Genomic DNA, 20,388 nt, shown 5'->3' with positions numbered 1-20,388 from the left:
GGCACAGCCCTATTCAGGTCCCAGGTGCAACTCCTCCCTCCCATCTATATGCAGATCTCTCCATTCACCACCGGGCAGACTTACCCTGGCTTCTGGAATTCCCCAGCCCTCTCAGCTCCTGTCAATCACAAGCCAGACATGCACTCCACATCAGGCAGGCAGACACACAGTACACAGAAAGGCCAACTTCTAGAAGTGGCACTTCTCTACTAGTCACCATAAATCTGCGCACACCATTGCGCAGCATTCATTCTCACGAGTTCGCAAATACCAAACTCGACCCTGCACTCCTCTCACACCAGGAACTACCAGGGACACACATATCCCCCATGCATTCCTATGGGAGGGCAGGCCCATCTCACCACACATACACAGAGAGCGCACACACTTTACACTGGACCCCAGTGCTAAAGTGCTTACAGGCCTAAAATCACCAACACCAGGTTACAGAAAAAGGCTAGGAGAACGCAAAAAGTTTTTGGGGTGAACCTGCCAAAAGGGCCAAGTCCAACAACAATATAATGGCATTCATAGTGTATGTGTTGAGGACATAAACCATGTTTGGTTTTAGTCTTCTAGAGCTATTTTCACAGGCCCCAAAAACATTTTATAACGTGGTGAGCCAATCATCCTTGACCTCACAAAACTTGATCAAGGGTTGTCACCTTAAGCCAAACACACTTCATACCCAAGCAAGTATCCGGCTTTAACCGTGTTTGCAACCAAAAGGTCATGTCGTTTCTCGAGATCCTAGACGTCTTTAATCCCAAGACATGAGAGGCGGCCGCGCCCCGCCATTGTTTTTTGTTGTTGCTGCTTCCAGTTTGTTTCCCTTCAGACTCTAGTAAGAAAGAATGAGAAACAGAAGAGAAGAAGGAATGTGAGGTAACTTCAAAGAAACTATTTTAACAAGGAAGTGGATCAGGATCACAATGTGATTCAGAAAAAAAAAGATTTTAAAGCGGGACATCTGTAAATGATATGACTCTCATTATGTCTGGTAACAAAAACCAAAGCATTCTGCAATTTACATCTTTTATTAGTTTGAGAAATGGAGAACAAAATAAAACAAATGTTTGTATTTCACTTAAATGAAAGCAAAAGTGGAGCTTTACATGATTTATTGAAAGTTCTTCCACCTGTTAGTTGCTATTACGGACATCATTTACCCTCTTTTAAGGCAATATTTTACTCACAGGCGGGAACACAGCTGGAATTCATAAGAAGCCCTGATTTCTGTGTGGCATCATTTGCTGTTGTTCAGAAACTCGACTTTGTGTTGGAGCTGTTTGCAGTGCATTGTTTCCGAAGCGTAATCACGCACATTTATTTCCCCATTCTGTTTGTTACGCCGCCTCGTCCCTTCAAAGACGTTATTGGCAGGCATAACAACATATATTTGTAATGTTAAATCCTTTAGGCGCCTTAGATGACAGGATAATCGTGTTGTTTAAGAAGCCACGTACTTCACATTGAAGCAATTTCAGAGCTTTCAAGGGTCCCAGTTCCACACGGGAGTAGCTCATCAAGATCAGGTTTGTGTTGCACTCTGGGATTTGTAGTCCCATTTAACCCCTTATGAAATTAGAACTATTAGTCCCAGAATTTAAAGAAATTACACTTAATGAATGGGCTATTCACGCGTGGAAGTGGAAACCTTGAAAGCTCTACTGTTTCCCGGGGACCAGATTTCAAATATTTTAGCAACACCAATTACTATGGCCATAAACACAGCGGAGCTGATTTTTATTGAGCAATTCATTCAAACATTCATGAGAAAATTAACCTAACTTTTCTAAAAAAAACAAACATGTTTTGAAGGGATGCAGATCAAATGACCCAATACTTTCATGGTGTGCCAAGAAATTTTAACACACCCATTGGTTTTTTGGGATATTGAGACAATGGCGGAACACTATTTTTACATCTCTATTGTCCTTAGAAATGTCAAAAAAGTCAGTGATACATGCAATTCAGCAAATGTAATTCCACACGTCCTTCCTTGTTTCGTAGCACCTATCTTCACTTGTGCATTTCACATTTTCAGTCCTGTTTTACAAATAGATTCCGAATTGTATGTTAGTACTCTGAATCTATTTGGAAGGTGGAAGGTTAAACTGAAAAGAAAACAAAATCTCACAATCTCAGGCTATAGACAATAGAGTGAAATGCCTTTCACAATCTCATAGAGTAGCTCTAATGCACAGACTATTGAGAAATTACAGTCCTGGATAGCAAACAAGGCACATCAATTCAATATCATATTCTCTGGTCTCCGTGACAGTAGCAGTGGCTATTGATCAGATATCAGCTTTCAATATATTTTTAGGAACACAATTTGTTTGTCTTTACATTTTCAGTTGCTGTAAATGTACACATTTTGCTATTACATTTGCACTTTTGCCTTTAAATCCCACAATAAAATGTTATATATTTTTTAACACACTCTCTTTAATACAACACTTTTATTTTGTTCAGGCAATACATTGTTCACATTTTATTTCAAAGAGCACTTTAGAGATATTTGTAAGTCCTCACACTGCTACATAAGAAAAAAGAGTGCAGCAGGCGGAACAACCTGCTCACAGGAGAATACTTAGAAACATCAGAGACCACGCCCGCTCTGCGTGTCTGTGCGCTTGGTAAAACGTTGCACAGTGACGTGCTTGTTTTTTTGTTCAGCCCAGCATCTGTTATACATTTTAGTGCACTGCGAAATTTAGAGGGATTTGTAAGTCCTCACACCACTGCATAGGAGGAAACGGTATGGTCAAACTGAGTCCGACTTCCTACCCATCCACAGGACTATACTGTAGGTGCTCTGCCGTATCAGATGTGTCTGGGCTCTTGTTCAAAGCTCCACAGTTAGTGCTTGCTTCACTTTGCCTCTGATCTGATGAGGTCCTGGCTGTGCGTGGGAGCCACCAGAGATGCTGAGATTGTCATCCAGATATCCTGGGGTGCTGGTCGTGATGGCTCTGCCTATTATGCCTCTGGTTTTGAAGATGGTGTGGCGTTGCCAGAGAAACCAATGACATTCCAGGAGGAAGGGACTGATATGGTCATATTTCTTCAGGCCCTGTATAAAATGTGCTTCGTCATAGCAGATGTCCTTGAGGAGGTCAGTGTGTATTCTGCAAGGATTTGGGGCAGGACATTACCACCATCCAGTTGAAAGAATACTAGGGATTGAACTGAAGTTCTGACCATGCCTTCTTGGAAGAACGGGTTCACTTTATCTAGTAGAGAGAGCGGGTACTATGACATTCTTCTTTTCTTGGTAACACATTCATTGAGCCACCTTTGGACTAGTGGTTGCTTGTTATTCTTTGCACATAACAGGAGTACTGTCTTGGTTGGATCGATATGTAGGTAGGTAAAGGAGAAAGTACTTTGCTGTTTGCTTTGCCATCTTGAGGAAGATCTCCAAGGGCTTGAAACAGAGCTTTCCTCCTGTCCTGAAGACTCAGGGACACAAAGACTTCACCACCAGCTCCACTGAACTTCCTAGCTGGCGGTTCGGATCTGCAAGAGGTCCCTGCTGTTGTTTTGGACCTCTAGAAAACTGCTCTCCCCTGGGAGCTGGAAAATTGATGCAACATCGAAGTAGCGTGGCGCATCTGTACCTGTTTCCGACACATCGCTAAAGAAACCATCGCAGCGCCTGCCACGGCTCGAGAAATCGCCGCACACCGCATCGAGTGCAACGTCTTCCGAAGTCCGAGATCACCGCACGGACCGTGACGCAAGCTTTGCTGTGCGGCTGCAAGAATCCACGCATCTTCCCAGACCGTCCCATCGCATCAAGGCGCCAAGTCTGTTGCATCGTTGGGGGACGCAGTAAGAAACAGAAGCATCAACTCCCCACGCAGTAAGAAATCAACGCATCAACTCCTCTCGGGTAAGGAACAGATGCCTCAACTCCCCTCTGCCGCAGTAAGGAACCAACGCATCACCTCCCCCTTAGCAAGGAACCGTCAAATCACCTTCCCTGAGTGTAAGGAACCGACCGACGCATCACCTTCCCTGCAGCCTGTTTTGTATGTTTGCGTGACGCATCCAAGGTACTCTGTGTGAAAAGTGCCACATCTGCAATTTTGCTTGAACTGAACTAATTCTACCATCTGAAAGTCATATTTTGTATTACCGTATTGTGGATTTTTGTTGTTTGGTCTTGTTTTGCTTTAGATAAAGATTACTTATTTTTCTAAACTGGTTTGGTGTCCATTTGTAGCGTTTTCACAGTATTACTGTATGTGTTCACAAATGCTTTCCACACTGCCTCTGAGAAAAGCCTGTCTGCTCGTGCCAAGCTACCAAGGGGGTGAGCAGGGGTTATTTTAGAAGTGTATCCCCCTTACCCTGACTAGAAGCAAGGGTCCCTATTTGGACAAAGGTCCAACTAGAGACCCCCATTTCTAACAGTTGGAAATTGGGTTACTGGTTCAGTGGGGTGAAAACCTACTCAAGCAGCAACCACAATCTCTGTCAGGGTGAACCACAAGAAAACCCCAAATTGACCTGTACTCAACCCTCTGTTTGCTTGGCACAAAGTAGTCGGGCATAACTTAGAGGAAATATTAAAGTATTCATGCAGCAAATTAGTAGAATTGCAATTTTAAAAATGTAAGTGAAAACAGTGGTCAGAAGCACAAAGCGCCAAGTGTGGTTATCTGGTCGCGCCGCAACGGATCAAAGTCACAAGTTCAGGCCAACCATGATGGAATATGAGCCAGATATAGGAAACAAGCTAGGCTTGTTTAACAAAGTACCTTAAATCATGACTTGCATTTAATGAATTTTGTTGCTGTTATCAGTGAGTAGACCCCAAGGGGCTCCATGTAGAGGTTGAAGATGACATGAAACAAGATGGAACCTTGGGGGACTCTGCAACTGATAGGGATCTTCTGAGACCTGGAAGTGTCCATTTGAACAAACTGTATTGATTGGATGTGTAGTGGAAGTACACTTCCAATATATTCCATGCAAGACTTCTGGGTATGGATGAAGGGGATAGGAACATTGAAGATGGCTGAGGGGGCAAGCTGTTTTGGGAGGCAAGGGTTTTCGTATGGCCAGGTGGGCAACTTCAAGGATCTGTAAAATAGCTCTATCTAATCTTCGTAATTATTTGAAACCACATTGTTATTTATGCAAGAGACTGCTGGTGTTGACGTGATCATGAATTTGAGTGTAGAATGCTTTTGCAAAGCTCTTGCTGATGGATAGGTGATTGGTGGGCCAGTAACTGCCATGGTCAACAGGGCTTAATGTAAGTAGGAAGATTTAGCTGGTTTTGCGACCTTCGAGGAAGATGCCGTGAATAAGGGAGGCATTAAAAATGGTGAGTAGGGGTGCAAGAGCTTCTCTGGAGAGGACTTTGATGGACAACATGGACAAGACTCCTGCAAATGATGCTGTTTTGTGGACGCTGGGTTTGTATTTTTTCACTGAAGAAATATTTGATGACTTTGCACTTGTCTGTGTAGTGTAATATAGGAGGGCTAAGCATGGGTATGATGCAGTACTTTGGAGGGGTTTGTTAGCCCTCAAAATGTTGCACAGGAAAAATAATCACAGCTGGTGTAATTTGAGTTGTCAAGAGAAGGATACTATTGGACATCAAGTGCTCTGCCTCCTTTGAGGTGTCTGGGCTCATGCTTGAAACTTTGTGCAGTGGCATGCATGTTTGTTTGTTTGTTCATCCGAGTGTGACACATTTTATTACACAGTGCACATTAGAGGGATTTCACTATAGATTCTGAACCTCATACTTAAACTTCCTTTAAGTCTTTAAGTATGACGTAAAACAACATCTCTTAAATTAGATGTCTTCATAGATATCTATCTGGTGGCCTGCTATTTATTTTGTTTTGTTTGTGCTTTGAAGCTGTTTTTCGAAATAAACAGGAAATCTAAATCAACTAAGCTAAACTTACTCTGTCTAGACTCTACCTATCTTACCCACAATCTTTGCCCCTTTATTGATTGTCCTCTCCTAAGAGCTTAGATCCTGAAGTGTTGCGTAAATGCATGTTTATTGACCCTGTCCAGTAGTAATATGTAAATAAATGCATAATATTGTATCTAATATTGTATTTTTGACTGGTCTGTGTTAGCCATAGTGTTGATTTGACCTGATAGTTTGCACCCCTTTGTTGAATGTTCCACTTCTTATTTCTCATACTATTTGCTGACAGCTATTTGGTGTGGTCTTCTCTCCTAAGGTTTTGTATCACAACGACCCATTTGTGAAATAGCTTTTGCTGCTAACCAGGGTTAAAATGTTTGTGCTCACTACTTTAAATATGGTAAAATTGGTTTGCATCCAATTTACTTATAAGCTCTTACTAAATTGGTACTACATGTACCCAGGGCATGTAAATTAAATGCTGCTATTGGGCCTGCAGCACGTATTGTGCCACTCACTTAACTAGCCCTCTAAAACACATCCCAAAGCCTGACGTTGTAGCCTGTGTGCAGTTTTAAACTGACTATTTAACTTGGCAAAACAAACATTTTGTCAAGCATAAACCTTCCATTTTAATATATATGACCCCCTAATGCAGGTCCTAAACAGCCAATACGGTAGGGTGCAGTGTATTAAAAGAAATTGGACATGTACTGTTAAGTTTTACTTGTCCTGGTAGCGAGATTTTCACTACTGCAAGGCCTACCTCTCCCATAAGATATCATTGGGTTATCTAATTACATTTAATAAGTGCTAACGTTTAATTAGGAGCAGGTAGTAAAGCCATGTTTGGAATCAAGTGAATTGTAATTTCAAATCCTGTTTAATGATACAGTCGGATTTTAAGTCACAATTCTGAAAATGCCACTTTTAGAAAGGTAATATAGAAAAAGGTGGCATTTTCTTGTCCTAGCATTTTGGTGCCTGCAGAGTGTGTCCTGGGTCACATGACTGTGATTACAGTGACAGTTGGACTTTGTGTATTCCTTCCAGACAGTTAGACAAAGGAGGACCAGGTTAAGATGGGGTGGGCCACCCTGCTAGTATGGGAGGGGCCGAGTTGTACCATGGCCCACTTACATTTCAAAGGGCTGCCTCAGGCAAACTAACAAATAACTTAACACTAGCCCTTTGTCACCCTAGACCTCTTGGAGTCTGGGCAGGAGGAAGAGGAAGGAAATATCCAGATCCAGATGGGGGAGGGCCTAAAAGCTTCTCACACTTCAGGGTATAAATATTGGACCCTCAGACCAACACTTCAGTACACTCCCTGACCTGTGGAAGGATTCAAAAGGACTGTCTTGCACTGAGAGGACTGCCCTGCAGATTGAGGCCTGCCTTGTTTCTTAGAAGACTGCTCTAGTGCTAACAGAGGACTGCCTTGCTGCTCGAGACCTGTCTAGCTCTTCAGAGTACTGCCCTGCTGCTTGAGGCCTGCTTTGTTGCGTGAAGGAAAGAGGAAAATCCCCTTTTTCCCAGGAAGACCCAAGTGACTCCAAGGGTCAGTGAACTGACCTCCTACTCTAAGATACAGGAGCATGGCTAGCTCAGGGTCCTCCCTTCAACTGTCCAGCAGTCCTGCACTAACTGGACCTGTATCAACCTGCAACTGGACCTGCCTGAGCCCTGCTGGCCACTGCTAGAGTAAGTCCCTGATTCCCAAAATGAGCCTCCCCAGCTCGTGGACCCATGCCTGGCATCGAAGTGCTCTCCTCTGACTGAAAAGGAGAAATCCTGAACTTTTGGGTTCTTCATGACTGCAATCAATCCTGTTTGTGCCAAGACTCTGACACTCGGAGCGACTGCCAACGTGAAGCTCACTCACACAACTCTTTGACCTGCAGCGACCGCCAGCGATGACCGGCAAGGTGCCGTCCTCGCTTTGCGCTACATCAGCAACAGCCCACAGAGACTACAAATGTGAAGCTACAGCAATGACCATCCACAACGCCAGGCTTGCTCTTAGCGCTACAGTGACAACCAACTGAGATGCTCTCCTTGTCGGCTCCTCCACCGCGCACTGGCACCGGACTTTGAGAAGCTAACTTTTTTCATTGGGACAAACCTGGTCGCTGTATCTGATTCTCACTCCATCGCATTCTCACTGAACTTGTGACTTTCCCCCTGTCTAGCATGACCAGATGATCGCGAGTGGCACTTTGTGCTTTTAGACACTACACTTACCTAAAACTTTGAAAATAGCATATCTCCGGTTCTACTGTTTACATTTTTTGTCGTTCTGGTTTAATTTTATATATTAAAATGTTCTATATTTTTCTAAACTGGTGTGGAATTTTTCTTGTTTTGTGTTTTCACTCTAATACTGTTTGTGTGATGCATAAATACTAAATATTTTGTTTCTAATTTGAGCCGAATGCTTTTGCGGTAAGCTACCACCGAGTTAAGCACGGGTTAATTTCAACCCATTAATCAAAACCCAATTACTATGGTAATTATATTATAATACCCATATGAAATCAAATCTGATGCTCTCGGGCCTTCTATGCACTATGCAACACTAAAAGTAACTTTCTCTTCCTAGGAAACTAAAGAAGTTATATAGAAAACTGAAAGATGACAGGACCGAGCAGAAAGAAAGTGAAGCAAGTAACACTCGGCAACCACAGCAATGGGATATTGACTATGCCCTGGAACCTTTCACTGGCTTGACTCCTGAATACATGGAAATGAGTAAGATACACACTCCCATTTATGTTTGTAGGCAGCAGAGATGTCAGTTTTTCCTTGTTTATTGAAATATATTCTGGTGCATCACACGTCTGAAGAACTGCAAATGACAGGTGCTACTGCTGCCCAATTTAGTGGGACTCAATTTACAAACCTCGGAAGGATGGAAAGCCTTGCCCGCGATTCGAGACTGAGTATCATACTAGAAGTCAGCAGCAAGCATTACCTTACTGAGGCACCTTACTAGCATATACACGCGTATTTGATATACTAACAGATCTTACAGAACAAAGGGAAGGTTATTTGCACCTTTAATATTGGAGTTTGTTCATAGTATTTGTTCTCATTTTTCCCAAACAGGTGTGTGTATATTCAGATGCAACAGTATATTATGTGTTGAAAAATTAAAATATATAGGGTGTTTCTTCAGCTTGTTACATTTCGAGACAAGATTCTTTTTTTGCTTTTCTTTGTGAAGCATTGCATGGCCCTGAATATGAGCCAAAGTTCTAATGTTGATTAACTATCACGTGGACTTCACTGATGACGCAGTGCATTATTTGTTTAAAAAGAAGTGATAAAATCAGTGCAGGACACGAAGATTGTCTCCCTTTGTCACTCACTGTCTTCCCATCTCTCTCTCTTAGTCCTTCATTCTCCCTTTTCTGTAGCCCTGGGTCAAAGTCTGACGACAAAAAATAAATCTCAGTCTCCAGAAATAACTTCTGGTGCCCACCATCTGCAATCACAGGCACAAATTAAGCACTGTGCTAATGTAACTCAATATGGCCTTTATTCCAGCGGTGACGTCATCCGCATTGTCAACATCAATGTAACCAAGCCTTCCTTGCTTGAAGGTCAAGAGCAAAAGTCAAACTAGGCTCTAAATTTCAGAGAGCGTTTTATTGGTCACAGATAGATGAGATCATTGATAATGTAAAATAAAGGCGGAAGTGGCGCCATTGTTACAACCCTGCAAGAATTACATATTTTAAATGCCTATAAACCGCCCTCATTATAGGTTTTCCCACAATCTATGGACGTATTGTTCCGGGTAAAATTAATGTCATGATTCACTGGGCTTGACTCACTGCCATGCTTATATTAGATTCTGAATCATGGGCGCCTCGGCTGGGAGTTCAGGGCTTGGAAAGACGAGTTTAGGTCAGTGAATTCGCGTAGTTACTCTGTGTTGACGCGCCAAAAGTGCTTAATTAAGCCATAGAAAAGTTCTCCGGAGAGATACTCGGTTTTTAGCTAGTATATAATAGTAAAATTTAATATAAATCCGTTTAAAGTGATGACAATTGTGCAGCTTATTAAGATATATAATATTGATTAGACCAGGACATGGAGAATTTGCTATTTGGTGCTTGAACGGAGACTCCCTGCTCTGTATAAGGCATGCTCTGTATTAAGCTTTTCAATTAATTGGATTCTGGTGAAAGAATCATACCGGTGCAATGTTTTTTGGGAACTGTCATGCACCGATGGTTTCTATTCTAAGTGTTAGCGTGGAGCTTGCCTTTTTTTAGGAATGCACTTAAAAACCCTTAGATATTTAGCACTTGGGCAGTACTTCATTTTTTTAATATGATATGGTGAGATTCTCTTTTTTTGTAACTCTTCTACTTAAGCAGCAAAGACACCAGATCTATATAATACGACGCAAATCATATTATGTGAAAATATTAAAATGGAAGATAAATGTGGATAATAATTGCGAAGATGTGTCAGAAATATAGCTCGTTCTCGAGGGTTTTCAACACATTTCTTGACATAGTCTTTTATTTTATTTTAATAGTATTGCTAAATGGTTAACAACAGACACACGAAGAGCTGCAACTCTTTGCTCCTTTTCCAGGGGACTACAGCTGATGGTATAATTGCTGGGATGTTTTAAGTTTAATTATTTTTTATTTACATGGTAAATGTTTATGATCTGTAGAGTACACAGTCCTGTTCCCATAGCTGTATTCCCATAACCGTAGAATGGGTTGCTTTGTAATTGGCATTCTTCCTATGTACTTCTAGTTGTAAGTGTACTGTGTTGGAAGGCTTCCTTCGAATCCTTTTGTTCATTTTGTTCTGTGGATTAAATGGAAGTCTTCCATTCTAGGTATATTTTAATTCCACTGGATTTATGGAATGATTCTTGGTATGCTCGTCAGTGTTACAACCATAGTAGTATGTACTCATAGTTAGCATACCTCGGTTGCACTATGATTTCTACCTCCAAGAATAAATCACCAAAGGCAGTGCATCACCAGCCTATGAGGGTAGGAGGGATAAAGAAATCACTTGACCGTAAGAAAGGGAACAGACGGAAAATGTCATAGTGAACACAATGTGTAGGAAGCCTTCTTATATAGGCATGAGTGAGGCAGGTGAAGAAGGAACAGCTTATGACATCACAGCCATCATCCATACCAGTGGCTAGGTCTGCATCTCACAAGTATAGAGAGCTTCATTTTTTTTTTTAAGTGGTGCAACCTCAGTATTTCTTTGGAGCCCACTGTCAGTGTCAATGAATCCCCGGGACGCCAAACACCACAGCTATTTAATCTCAACTGCACCTTCCTCTTCTCCACTGTCCTACACTTCCTGTCCCTTTATCTCACCTTTGCAGATTCTTTTTATCTTAGCTTTCTCCTATTATCCTATCTTTATATTCCTCTTTCCTTCCTTGTTTTGATCTTACTCTGGGTCAAAGTCTGTGATGAAAAATAAGAATAGGTTCAATGGTCGGTGACAGGAATTGAGACGCCTGTGCCCCTGACGGCAGTAGACTGGGTGGAGTGGGAGACAATGATATTTTATTGCTATGGGAGTCACTGCTGGCACTTCTAGCCTGTTCACTTAGCCCATCTACCTGAACAATCACCACGCTAACTTGAGTTGAAAAACGAGTATATAAGGAGAGTCTGAGGCTGAACCAGCAGCTATCACATGGCCAAACACAGAGCGCACCTTGGTCGTGTTCTCTTGGTGGACACCATTAAACCAGGCAAGCTACACAGTAATCTTCACCTATTGAATGTTATGGTAGAACATTTATTCACTATGACTAGTGATTTCTCCCACCTCTGAGTTAACAGGCCTAGATGAACTGTAACTGCAGAAAAGGGTTTTAAGTGGCTTTTAAGGTTGCAGTATGGGTGAGTGTCTGGATAGTAAAGGTTATAAGTGGTTCATAGGGTTCAGGGATGGGTAATGGTATGGAGTAATAAGGAGTTTCTAGGGTTTAGGGATGGGCAAGGGTAGGGGTTTGTAAGGGTCAAATAGTTTTAGGGTATTTTTGGGGGTCAGAGATAGGTAAGGGATTTAAGAGGTTTTTAAGGTTCAGGCATGGGTAAGGGTAGGGGTTAGTAAGTGGCTTATTGGGTTTGGGAAAGGGTACAGAGCAGCAAGGACTTTAAGGGTGTAGGGTAAAGTATGATAATGACTTTTTAAGGTTTAAGGATGGGTAAGCATACGTATATATATATATATATATATATGGAAAACAATTGTCCATGCCCTGGTCACATCTCAAGTAGACTATGCTAACATTTTATATTTAGGAGCACCTAAAGGCAGTCTAACTAAACTCAAACACATCCAAAATGCAGCCGCGCATCTGGTTCTCAATTTCCCAAGAAGAACTTCTGCCTCTAACGCCTTGTCTATTCTTCACTGGCTGTTTGTGGAGAAGAGGATCATTTATCAGGCCACGTGCTAATGCCTCAGAATTTTGTGGAATAAAAGCCCTAGTTATCTCTGACCCATGGTCACTCCTTACATTCCTATATGGAACCTAAGACCTAGAGGGACCTATCTGTTCAAGGTACCAAGAATTCAAAGAGCCAGGATGGGAGCTCGATCATTTAGTTACCTGGCAGTTAAAAAGTGGAACACTTTGCCTCTGAATTTGAGATCTGAATCCGTAGAACTGACCTTTCGTAAACAACTAAAAACCTGGCTATTTGCTCCTTAACTCAGGTTTTAGTTGTCTATTACTAGTTTTTGCTCTTTAGTCTAGATTTCGGCCTTGTTCTCTGTCTTCTCGCCTGTCTGATGTTCAGATTCTAGTGCAGGGACACACCGTTGGAGTAACTAGGTGGTTTACAAATGGTATTACTATTTGAGAGGTATCCTTGCAGTAGTGAAAAATACATGTAAGAGTTTTTCACTACCAGGACATGTAAAACTTTAAAGTACATGTCCAAATGTCTAAATACACTGCACCTAGCCCTGTGAGCTGTCCAGGGCCTAACCTGGAGGTGACTTATATGCATTAAAAAGAAAGGTTTCGGTCTGGCAAAAAAGGTTTGTTTTGCCAGATTTAAATGGCAGTTTAAAACTGCACATACAGGCCCTGAATGGCAGGCCTGAGATATGCTTAAAGGGCTCCTCAAGTGGATGGCACAATCACTGCTGCACACTTATATTTCTTGACTAGGGGCGAATGTATGATTTATTCAGCATTCCATCCATCATTTGTTTGTGTAGCACTTTTCACCCTAAGTGGGATGGGTATGCCCAGATGTTGGTCCCTTGCTCACTGTGCCACTGGATTCAAGCCAGGCTGGCTGATGAAGGGTAATATCCAGAAACCAGTCCCAGAATGCTTGTTTCCGGTCCCGGGAGGACCTGGCTTGGCAGAGCGGTCTGGACTGTTCCCATGAGGCACAGGGTCAAGATTGATTTGCATATGGCTGGGTCTAAACTGGGGTGGCATGGTGAGCAAAAGAACGATGGATTTAACCCAGATCTCTTGCCTGGGGGTGAATGTATGATTTATTCAGCATTCCGTCCATCATTTGTTTACGTAGCACACTTACTAGTAGCATTTAATTTACAGGGACTGGGTATATGTAGAACCACTTTAACTAGGAACTTTCAAGTAAATTTAATATGCCCATTGGGCATAATCCAATTCTATTAGGTTTTAAGAAGAGAGCATAAGCACTTTAGTAATGGTTAGCAGTGGTAAAGTGTGCCAAGTCCTAAAGCCAGCAAGAACTAAGTCAGCAAAAGAGGCAGGTTGAAGGCAAAATGTTAGTGGGAAAACCATGCCAAGGATGCCAGGTCTAATAACAGTCAACACCCTAGGGCCTAAGTTTGGTCTCAAAGGCTAAAAGAAAAAGAAAAGATGGAATAAAAGAACATACAGAAGAGATAGAATTTCATTTTTGTGTTATAGCATGTTTTAAGGTGCCTTATACTGTATTCTGATTGAAGGAGCGTGTGCTTGGAATCTTGTGAATTGTTTTCTCAATCTCTGATTGAAACTTGGGGGAAGTAGGGTGTATCTCCCCATTCTGACAGCATCGCTAAAAAACGAATAGGTGTTTGATATATAATTGTGATATCCATATGAGCGCCTGAAACCTATACACCCACTTCAGTAGTGTCTTCTATCATTCTTAGGTTGGCAGATGACCTTTAACTTGGGGCTTTCTACTCTTCCCCCTTTATCTCTCTTTCTTATCTCCACATCGGACGGGGATTGAAGCGCTTGCTGTGGGTAATTCTGCCTGACCTGTGCCTTCACCTAACTGGGTTTGGGCCTGCCAGTGCATCCAACCTTTTTGTACAAGGATGGCCCTGCTACTCCAGCCTTGATCCTCTATTATTTCGCAACAGGGGAATTGGAGGCAGTGAGGTCTTTACTGTGGTTGCTGTGGCAGCCACCCCTCACAAGGCAACCCTCATGCGACACAATGGCATTGGGGGTTTTACTTCTGCATGTATGTTTTATTCCTTGTTTTGGACGGAGGGCTTTCGCTACTTTGGCCTGGGGTTGGGGTGTTGTGTTGTCCAGCTACCCAGTTCTTGAGTTTTCTTGCCTGCATATGTGCTTTCTGAGATGGGCAGAGGGGAGGGGTGGCCAGGGGGATATTCTTGAGAAAGGACAATCCTGAAATTCATGCTGCAATGGAGAGAGTGACACAATGTTTCTTCCTAACATGAAATGTTTGTGGAATGGGGTCTGTAGACAAGAGATACAAAATCCTGTCTTTACTAAAGCACAGGGGGGACATAGCTCTCCTTCAGGAGATACACTTAACTGGCCTTGACATACCCAAGTTGCAAAGGCGCTGGAGGCGGCATATCTACCCTTTGTCTTGAAGGGTCCTCATCTGGGTTAGGCCAGGAATCCCGTAGAAGTTACAAATACGCACATCGATGTCAAGGACCTGTATGTTTTCATAGTGGGTAGACTTAATGCCCTTCATATACGAATTGGCTGTATTTATGCCCCGAATGTGGGCCAGTTGTAATTTTTATCTGAGCTATTCAAAATACTCGCATAATATCCTGACACCCCATTGTTACTGGGTGGAGATCACATCTGTATTATAGATGTTGACCTTGACCGCTCTGTTCATTCGCTAGTCGACTCACACGGTGCAGAGTCAGAATATTGATGTAAAAATATAAAAATACACAAATATCGTGGTAAAATATAGATATTTTATTAATGTCATGTATTTTAGTATATATTTTATGTGTGTGATGCATGTATTGTTTGTATAAGAATTGTTTGTATTTTTATTATATGTGTTAACATTTTTGTAGTTATTCAATTTGTTTTTGTTAGAATTTTGCATTTTTAGTTCTGTAGCGGGTTGTGGGTTTATAGGGGAATAGGGTGGGAAGTAATTTTATAATATAAGATTTATTGTATATATTTAGTAGTTATTTTTTTTTATTTGAATTTTACATTTTTAATTGATGAATTAATAATTAGTTGTTAATTAATACAAATTAATTAATTAGTAATTAATTATTGTAATTGCGTAATTTATTTTAGGTGTTTGTTGTGCATATTATAGTGTTAAATAATACTTATCCAATGAATGTTTAATAATCTTTTTTATTAATAATTTGTAAAATCATTCTTAATTATGTTAATTTCAGAAATAAATGTAAATAAAAATGTTTTTTTTATGGTGTGGTGTTATAGGGTAGGAAATAAAATAAAGAAAGTTATGTTTTGAATGTATTTTTTGTTTGTTAATATTTGTTTATTTTAAATATGTATTGTTTATAAATGTATTCAATAATTTATTTTACGTACTAGTTGTACCTTTTTGTTATATGTAATTAATATATTTAATGTTAATATTTAATGTATTTGATCATATTTTTAAAATATTCTTAATTTTTTTGGGGGGATTAATGAAACATTTTCAATTGTTTAAATGTTATTAGCATTTTTTGTTTATGTGCTATCCAACACTTTCCCTACTGTTGCACTCACTGAAGTGGGAATAGTAATTTTTACCCTCCGCTATCCAGCACCATCCCTGCTGTTTCACACACTGAAGTGGGAATAGTAACTTTTACACCTCCACTATCCAACACTTTACCTACTCTTGCACTCACTGGAGTGGGAATAGTCATTTTTACCCCTCCGCTATCCAAAATGTTCCCTTCTGTTGCACTCTTTTAGTTGAAATAGTAAGCTTTACCCCTCCGCTAACCAATACTTTCCCTACTGTTGCACTCAGTGGAGTGGGAATAGTCATTTTGACCCCTCCCCTATCCAATACTTTCCTTACTGTTGCACCCTTTGGAGTTGGAATAGTAATTCTTACCCCACCGCTATCCAATACTTTCCCTACTGTTGCACTCACTGGAGTGGGAATAGTATTTTGTACCCCTCCCTTATCCAATACTTCCCTACTGTTGCACTCTTTGGAGTTGGAATAGTAATTTTTACCCCTCCGCTATCCAATACTTTCCCTACTGTTGCACTCACTGGAGAGGGAATAGTAGTTTTTGCCCCACTGCTATCCAACATTTTCCCTACTGTTATATTTATTGTACTGTGAAATGTACGTTGTATTTTTTTTTATAATAGTTACATTTTGTATTACTTATAAAATGGTTAGTTTTTAAATAAAGATAATTATTAATACATTATTTTTAAGTAAATATATGTATATGTTTAAATTATTATGTTTGTGTGTTTATACTTTTTAATTAAGTATATTTTTTAATATATAGTTAAAATGTATATTAAATGTAATTTGTTTTGTTAAAAATAATATTAATATTTAATATGTTTAATACATTGTATTTTATTTTATATATATTTAAAAATCGATATTTTTTACATCTAAAAATGTTTACATCGATAATTTTGTTTAGATTTTTTGTTATTACCTGTTTAAGTATAGGGTGTCGATATTTTTGCGTTCTATATTTTTACTTCGATATTTTTGTCATCAATATTTTTTACATCGATATTTCATCAGTGAACCGACTCACACATGAAGAAAATGGTGCAGGGCTACAATAATTGGATGGGGCACTAGACCCCCCAGGGCAGATGGCGTGAATTGAACCTGGGATGTAGGGATTTCTCCTTCTTTTCCCCAGTATATAACGTAGACGTCCGCATGGACTCGACTGCATGATGCACCCTCACCGCCAGACATCGTATTGCAAGCGTTCATTGACAAGATTTTTGGCAATGATGCAGAACGTCGCATTGTAGCTTTGCCGCATCTCGGAACTGATGCACCGCTTCAGCTGTGCGACACATCTTTGACTCAAATTCTTGCAATGTTCCGCAAATCAGGATTTAAGGTAACTTGTTCAATGGGTCTAACTGGGTCCCTGTAAATGGCCCACACTCCATCATGGTCTGCCTAAATTTGAGACTTAGTCTCGGTCCAGCATAGCAAGATATCCATAGTTGGGGCTTTGTGTTTTTTTATGCTATTTTCACTAAAATCCTTACAATTGCATATCACCGGCTCTACTGATTGCATTTTTTTCAATTTGGTTGTGTTTTATTTCTTAGAAATCACTCTAAATTGGTGTGGGTTCTTTTTGTGTGGTGTTTTTCACTTTAAAACTGTTTGAAGTGTTGCACAACTACTTTACACATTGTTTCTACATTAAGCCTGACTGCTCTGTGCCATTCTCCCAGGGGTTTAGGTGCAGGTTAATTTATGGTTGGCTTGTGCCTCACCCTGACAAGGATTGTGGTTGCTGCTTGACCAGGGTTCACATCCCAGTCAACCAACAACGCAATTACTTACACTTGTGAATTGAAATTTGAAATCTACCTCTATTTTCCTTTATTTGAATGTTGCTTCAACCACCTCTCAAGAAATGTTTCGACTACAGTCTTTACAAGAAGAATCCTAAACTGCATAATATTTTTTGAATTGTTGACATTGTGCAAATATTTTAGTTTTCAAAACATTCATCCAGTCTTCTAACGTGCATTGATATTTAAACACTGAGGCTTAGGGACTCTGATGTAGACTGATCCCTCAGTAATAAGAGAAGTGACGAAGAAGAACTTCCCTGTTTTCAATTCAAGTGTTTGTTTAATCACTGCGGCTAAATAGCATTCAAATTACCCAAACAATGACAGTATCTAGGGTTATTCGTGTACTTGGTTCTCTGTAACTAAGGTTTTAAGTGGCAGATGAATACACTGTTAAAATAATCTTGGCATTACATTTGTATCCTAAGGAGCTGCCAATTCGAATTAAATGCATTGAGGCATCGAAATAGAACAGAGCTTTACGATTTTTGCTGCCCTAGGGGTATACAACACTATGAGAACTGTCATGAACTAAAATGTTATAAATTAAGCTGGAATCGGTTGAGAAAACAGTTTCTGAACGCCAAGAAAATAGATTCCAGAAGAGAACCTTCCATTTTTTTTTTTTAAGTTCGAGTTTATTGAAGAAAAGGAAGGAAGGGAAGGGGGGGGGGCAAAGGGGTAAAGACATCCTGATAAGCATGTACAAAAAATAAGCAGTTCAATAAAAATTCTCATTAAAGGCAAATATAACAAGCATGGAGTCTACATAAACCAAAACATCGCAGAGAACAAAATAGAACCTTCCATTTTTTAATTCAGTTTTTAGCACTTAGATCATAGAAAATTTCATGCTGCAAAATATTCCATAATTCAGCTAATGAAGAGGGCATTGGGATTCCAAAAGCCCAATTATTGATGATGTTTGTAAGCACATAAAAAAGAGCAGTGTTGGTGTTTGGACAACCACGCTGGTGCTAGTTCCAGAAATTTCCAACCATAGTGCTCTACCTCTTGCAGTTCCATTGCTTAGAAACTGGCAACAATGTACAAATCCTAGTTTTAGAGAGAACATCCAATATCTAGTAATTGTCCTTCCGTACGAACTCAAAACAGTTTAAAGCATAGTTTTCTTCTTCTGATCCATATATAGGGAGGGAGACATTATTTGATTTTTCAAAAAGAACATCTTCAATCATTTTCACCAATACTATACTGTACACTTCCAGGCAGCCCAGCCAACTCTTTTCGTCTTGTTAAGGACTTCATCAGGGTTTGCAATTGTGCATGCAATAATCCAGAATGGGCTAGTTCTTGTATATTTGATAGCGATCGGTCATTTACTAAGAAGGTTTTGCACTTGTGCATGTAGTGGTCCAGACTAGGCTAGTCCTTGTCAGTTTAAAAGCGATTGGTCACTCCCTAGTGAGATCCTATTGAGTAAAGTTAAAGAGTTGTGTGATGGTGTCAGTGACAAGTATAAGTCGCTCGTGTGCAACTAGCCTATTCTGAATTACTACATGCACAAGTCTAACCCTGATGAAGTCCTTGAGAGGATGAAACGCGTTGGCTGGGCTGAGCAGAAGTGTACAGTATTGGTGAAAACGAATAAAGATGTTTTTTTTCAATTAAATAATAGCTCCCTCCTCATATATGGATCAGAAGATGAAAACTATCTGTTGAACTGTTTTGAATTCGTACAAAAGGACAATTATTAGATATTGGGTGTTCCCTCTATAGTACTTCATGACTCTTATCTAACTACTTCCTTCTTTGCACCCTCTTCATGCTTCTCCAGTTCTTTGTCACCCTGGATACCCAGGAGAAAATGTACATTTTCCTAAAGCCAGATTATGGGAATTAAACAGAAAGATAACATCAAATTCCCCCATTTTAATCGTCATAATAACTCAGGCATGCAGCACTATTTCATTGTTTCAGCACAAGAGACTTTTCCATGCGAATATTTAAGACTTCAAGTGGGGCTTTTAGAAGCACATAAAATCATCCAGGGGGTTTCTCTTTTACTAATGGCTTGTTGCTCACATGGCATTCTGCCTATAGACTTGACAGAAGGCCGATTTTTTCAACATAAAGTGTGTTATTCAAATGTGAAAAAAGGCAAGAAGGGGTGGAAGTGTGACCCTTTCATCCATACTGCACATCGCATCTGCCAGTTTTTCATCATTTCTGGCTACATACATGCCTAAGTGGTTGAAAGCCAATGGGACAAGAACACACTTCAAATACAGAAACATCTTCCAAAAACCAAAGTCACAAATGATGTCTGATATGTGTTTTGTAGCACAAAACCCTATCTGTTGGCTACTTTATGTGGTAATTATCTTAACAAGGAAACGCGATATGGAGCGTCTGTGGGTAAAAACAGGAGGCAGAAAGAAAATTCAATAAGGCTGCCAATAACGAAGGCAATTCTAGGGTTTTCTAGTAATATGGAAGGCAAAGGGCGATTCACAAACGCCTTTTATTATTGTTCATTGGCCATTTAATTTCGCACAGGCTGCCTCAGTCGCTGGCTCACAAAACAAATGGTATCGTGCGTTAAATGTGCTAAAAATGCAGTGCTTAATTTGTAAAAAAAAAAAAAAAAGTGCCAGGGCCTAAGGTATTATACATGGGTCCGCTGCAGCTGGCACAGCCCAGATGCCACTTT

General features: G+C 40.4%; 1 protein-coding gene across 2 annotated transcripts in view; it reads left to right on the top strand.

Moving 5' to 3' along the window:
- ANO2 (anoctamin 2) overlaps nt 1-20,388 on the top strand; it is a 1,601,761-nt gene that overhangs the window by 1,500,813 nt on the left and 80,560 nt on the right. For both annotated transcript variants that reach the window (XM_085652609.1, XM_085652610.1), the window contains one exon: nt 8,514-8,662. In XM_085652609.1, coding sequence (XP_085508735.1) covers nt 8,514-8,662 — 149 coding nt within the window. The remainder of the gene's footprint in view (nt 1-8,513; nt 8,663-20,388) is intronic.

The sequence above is a fragment of the Triturus cristatus genome, chromosome 4_1 (assembly GCF_964204655.1).
Source record: "Triturus cristatus chromosome 4_1, aTriCri1.1, whole genome shotgun sequence".
Classification (NCBI taxonomy): Eukaryota; Metazoa; Chordata; class Amphibia; order Caudata; family Salamandridae; genus Triturus; species Triturus cristatus.
This window is presented reverse-complemented; position numbering and strand designations above follow the sequence as displayed.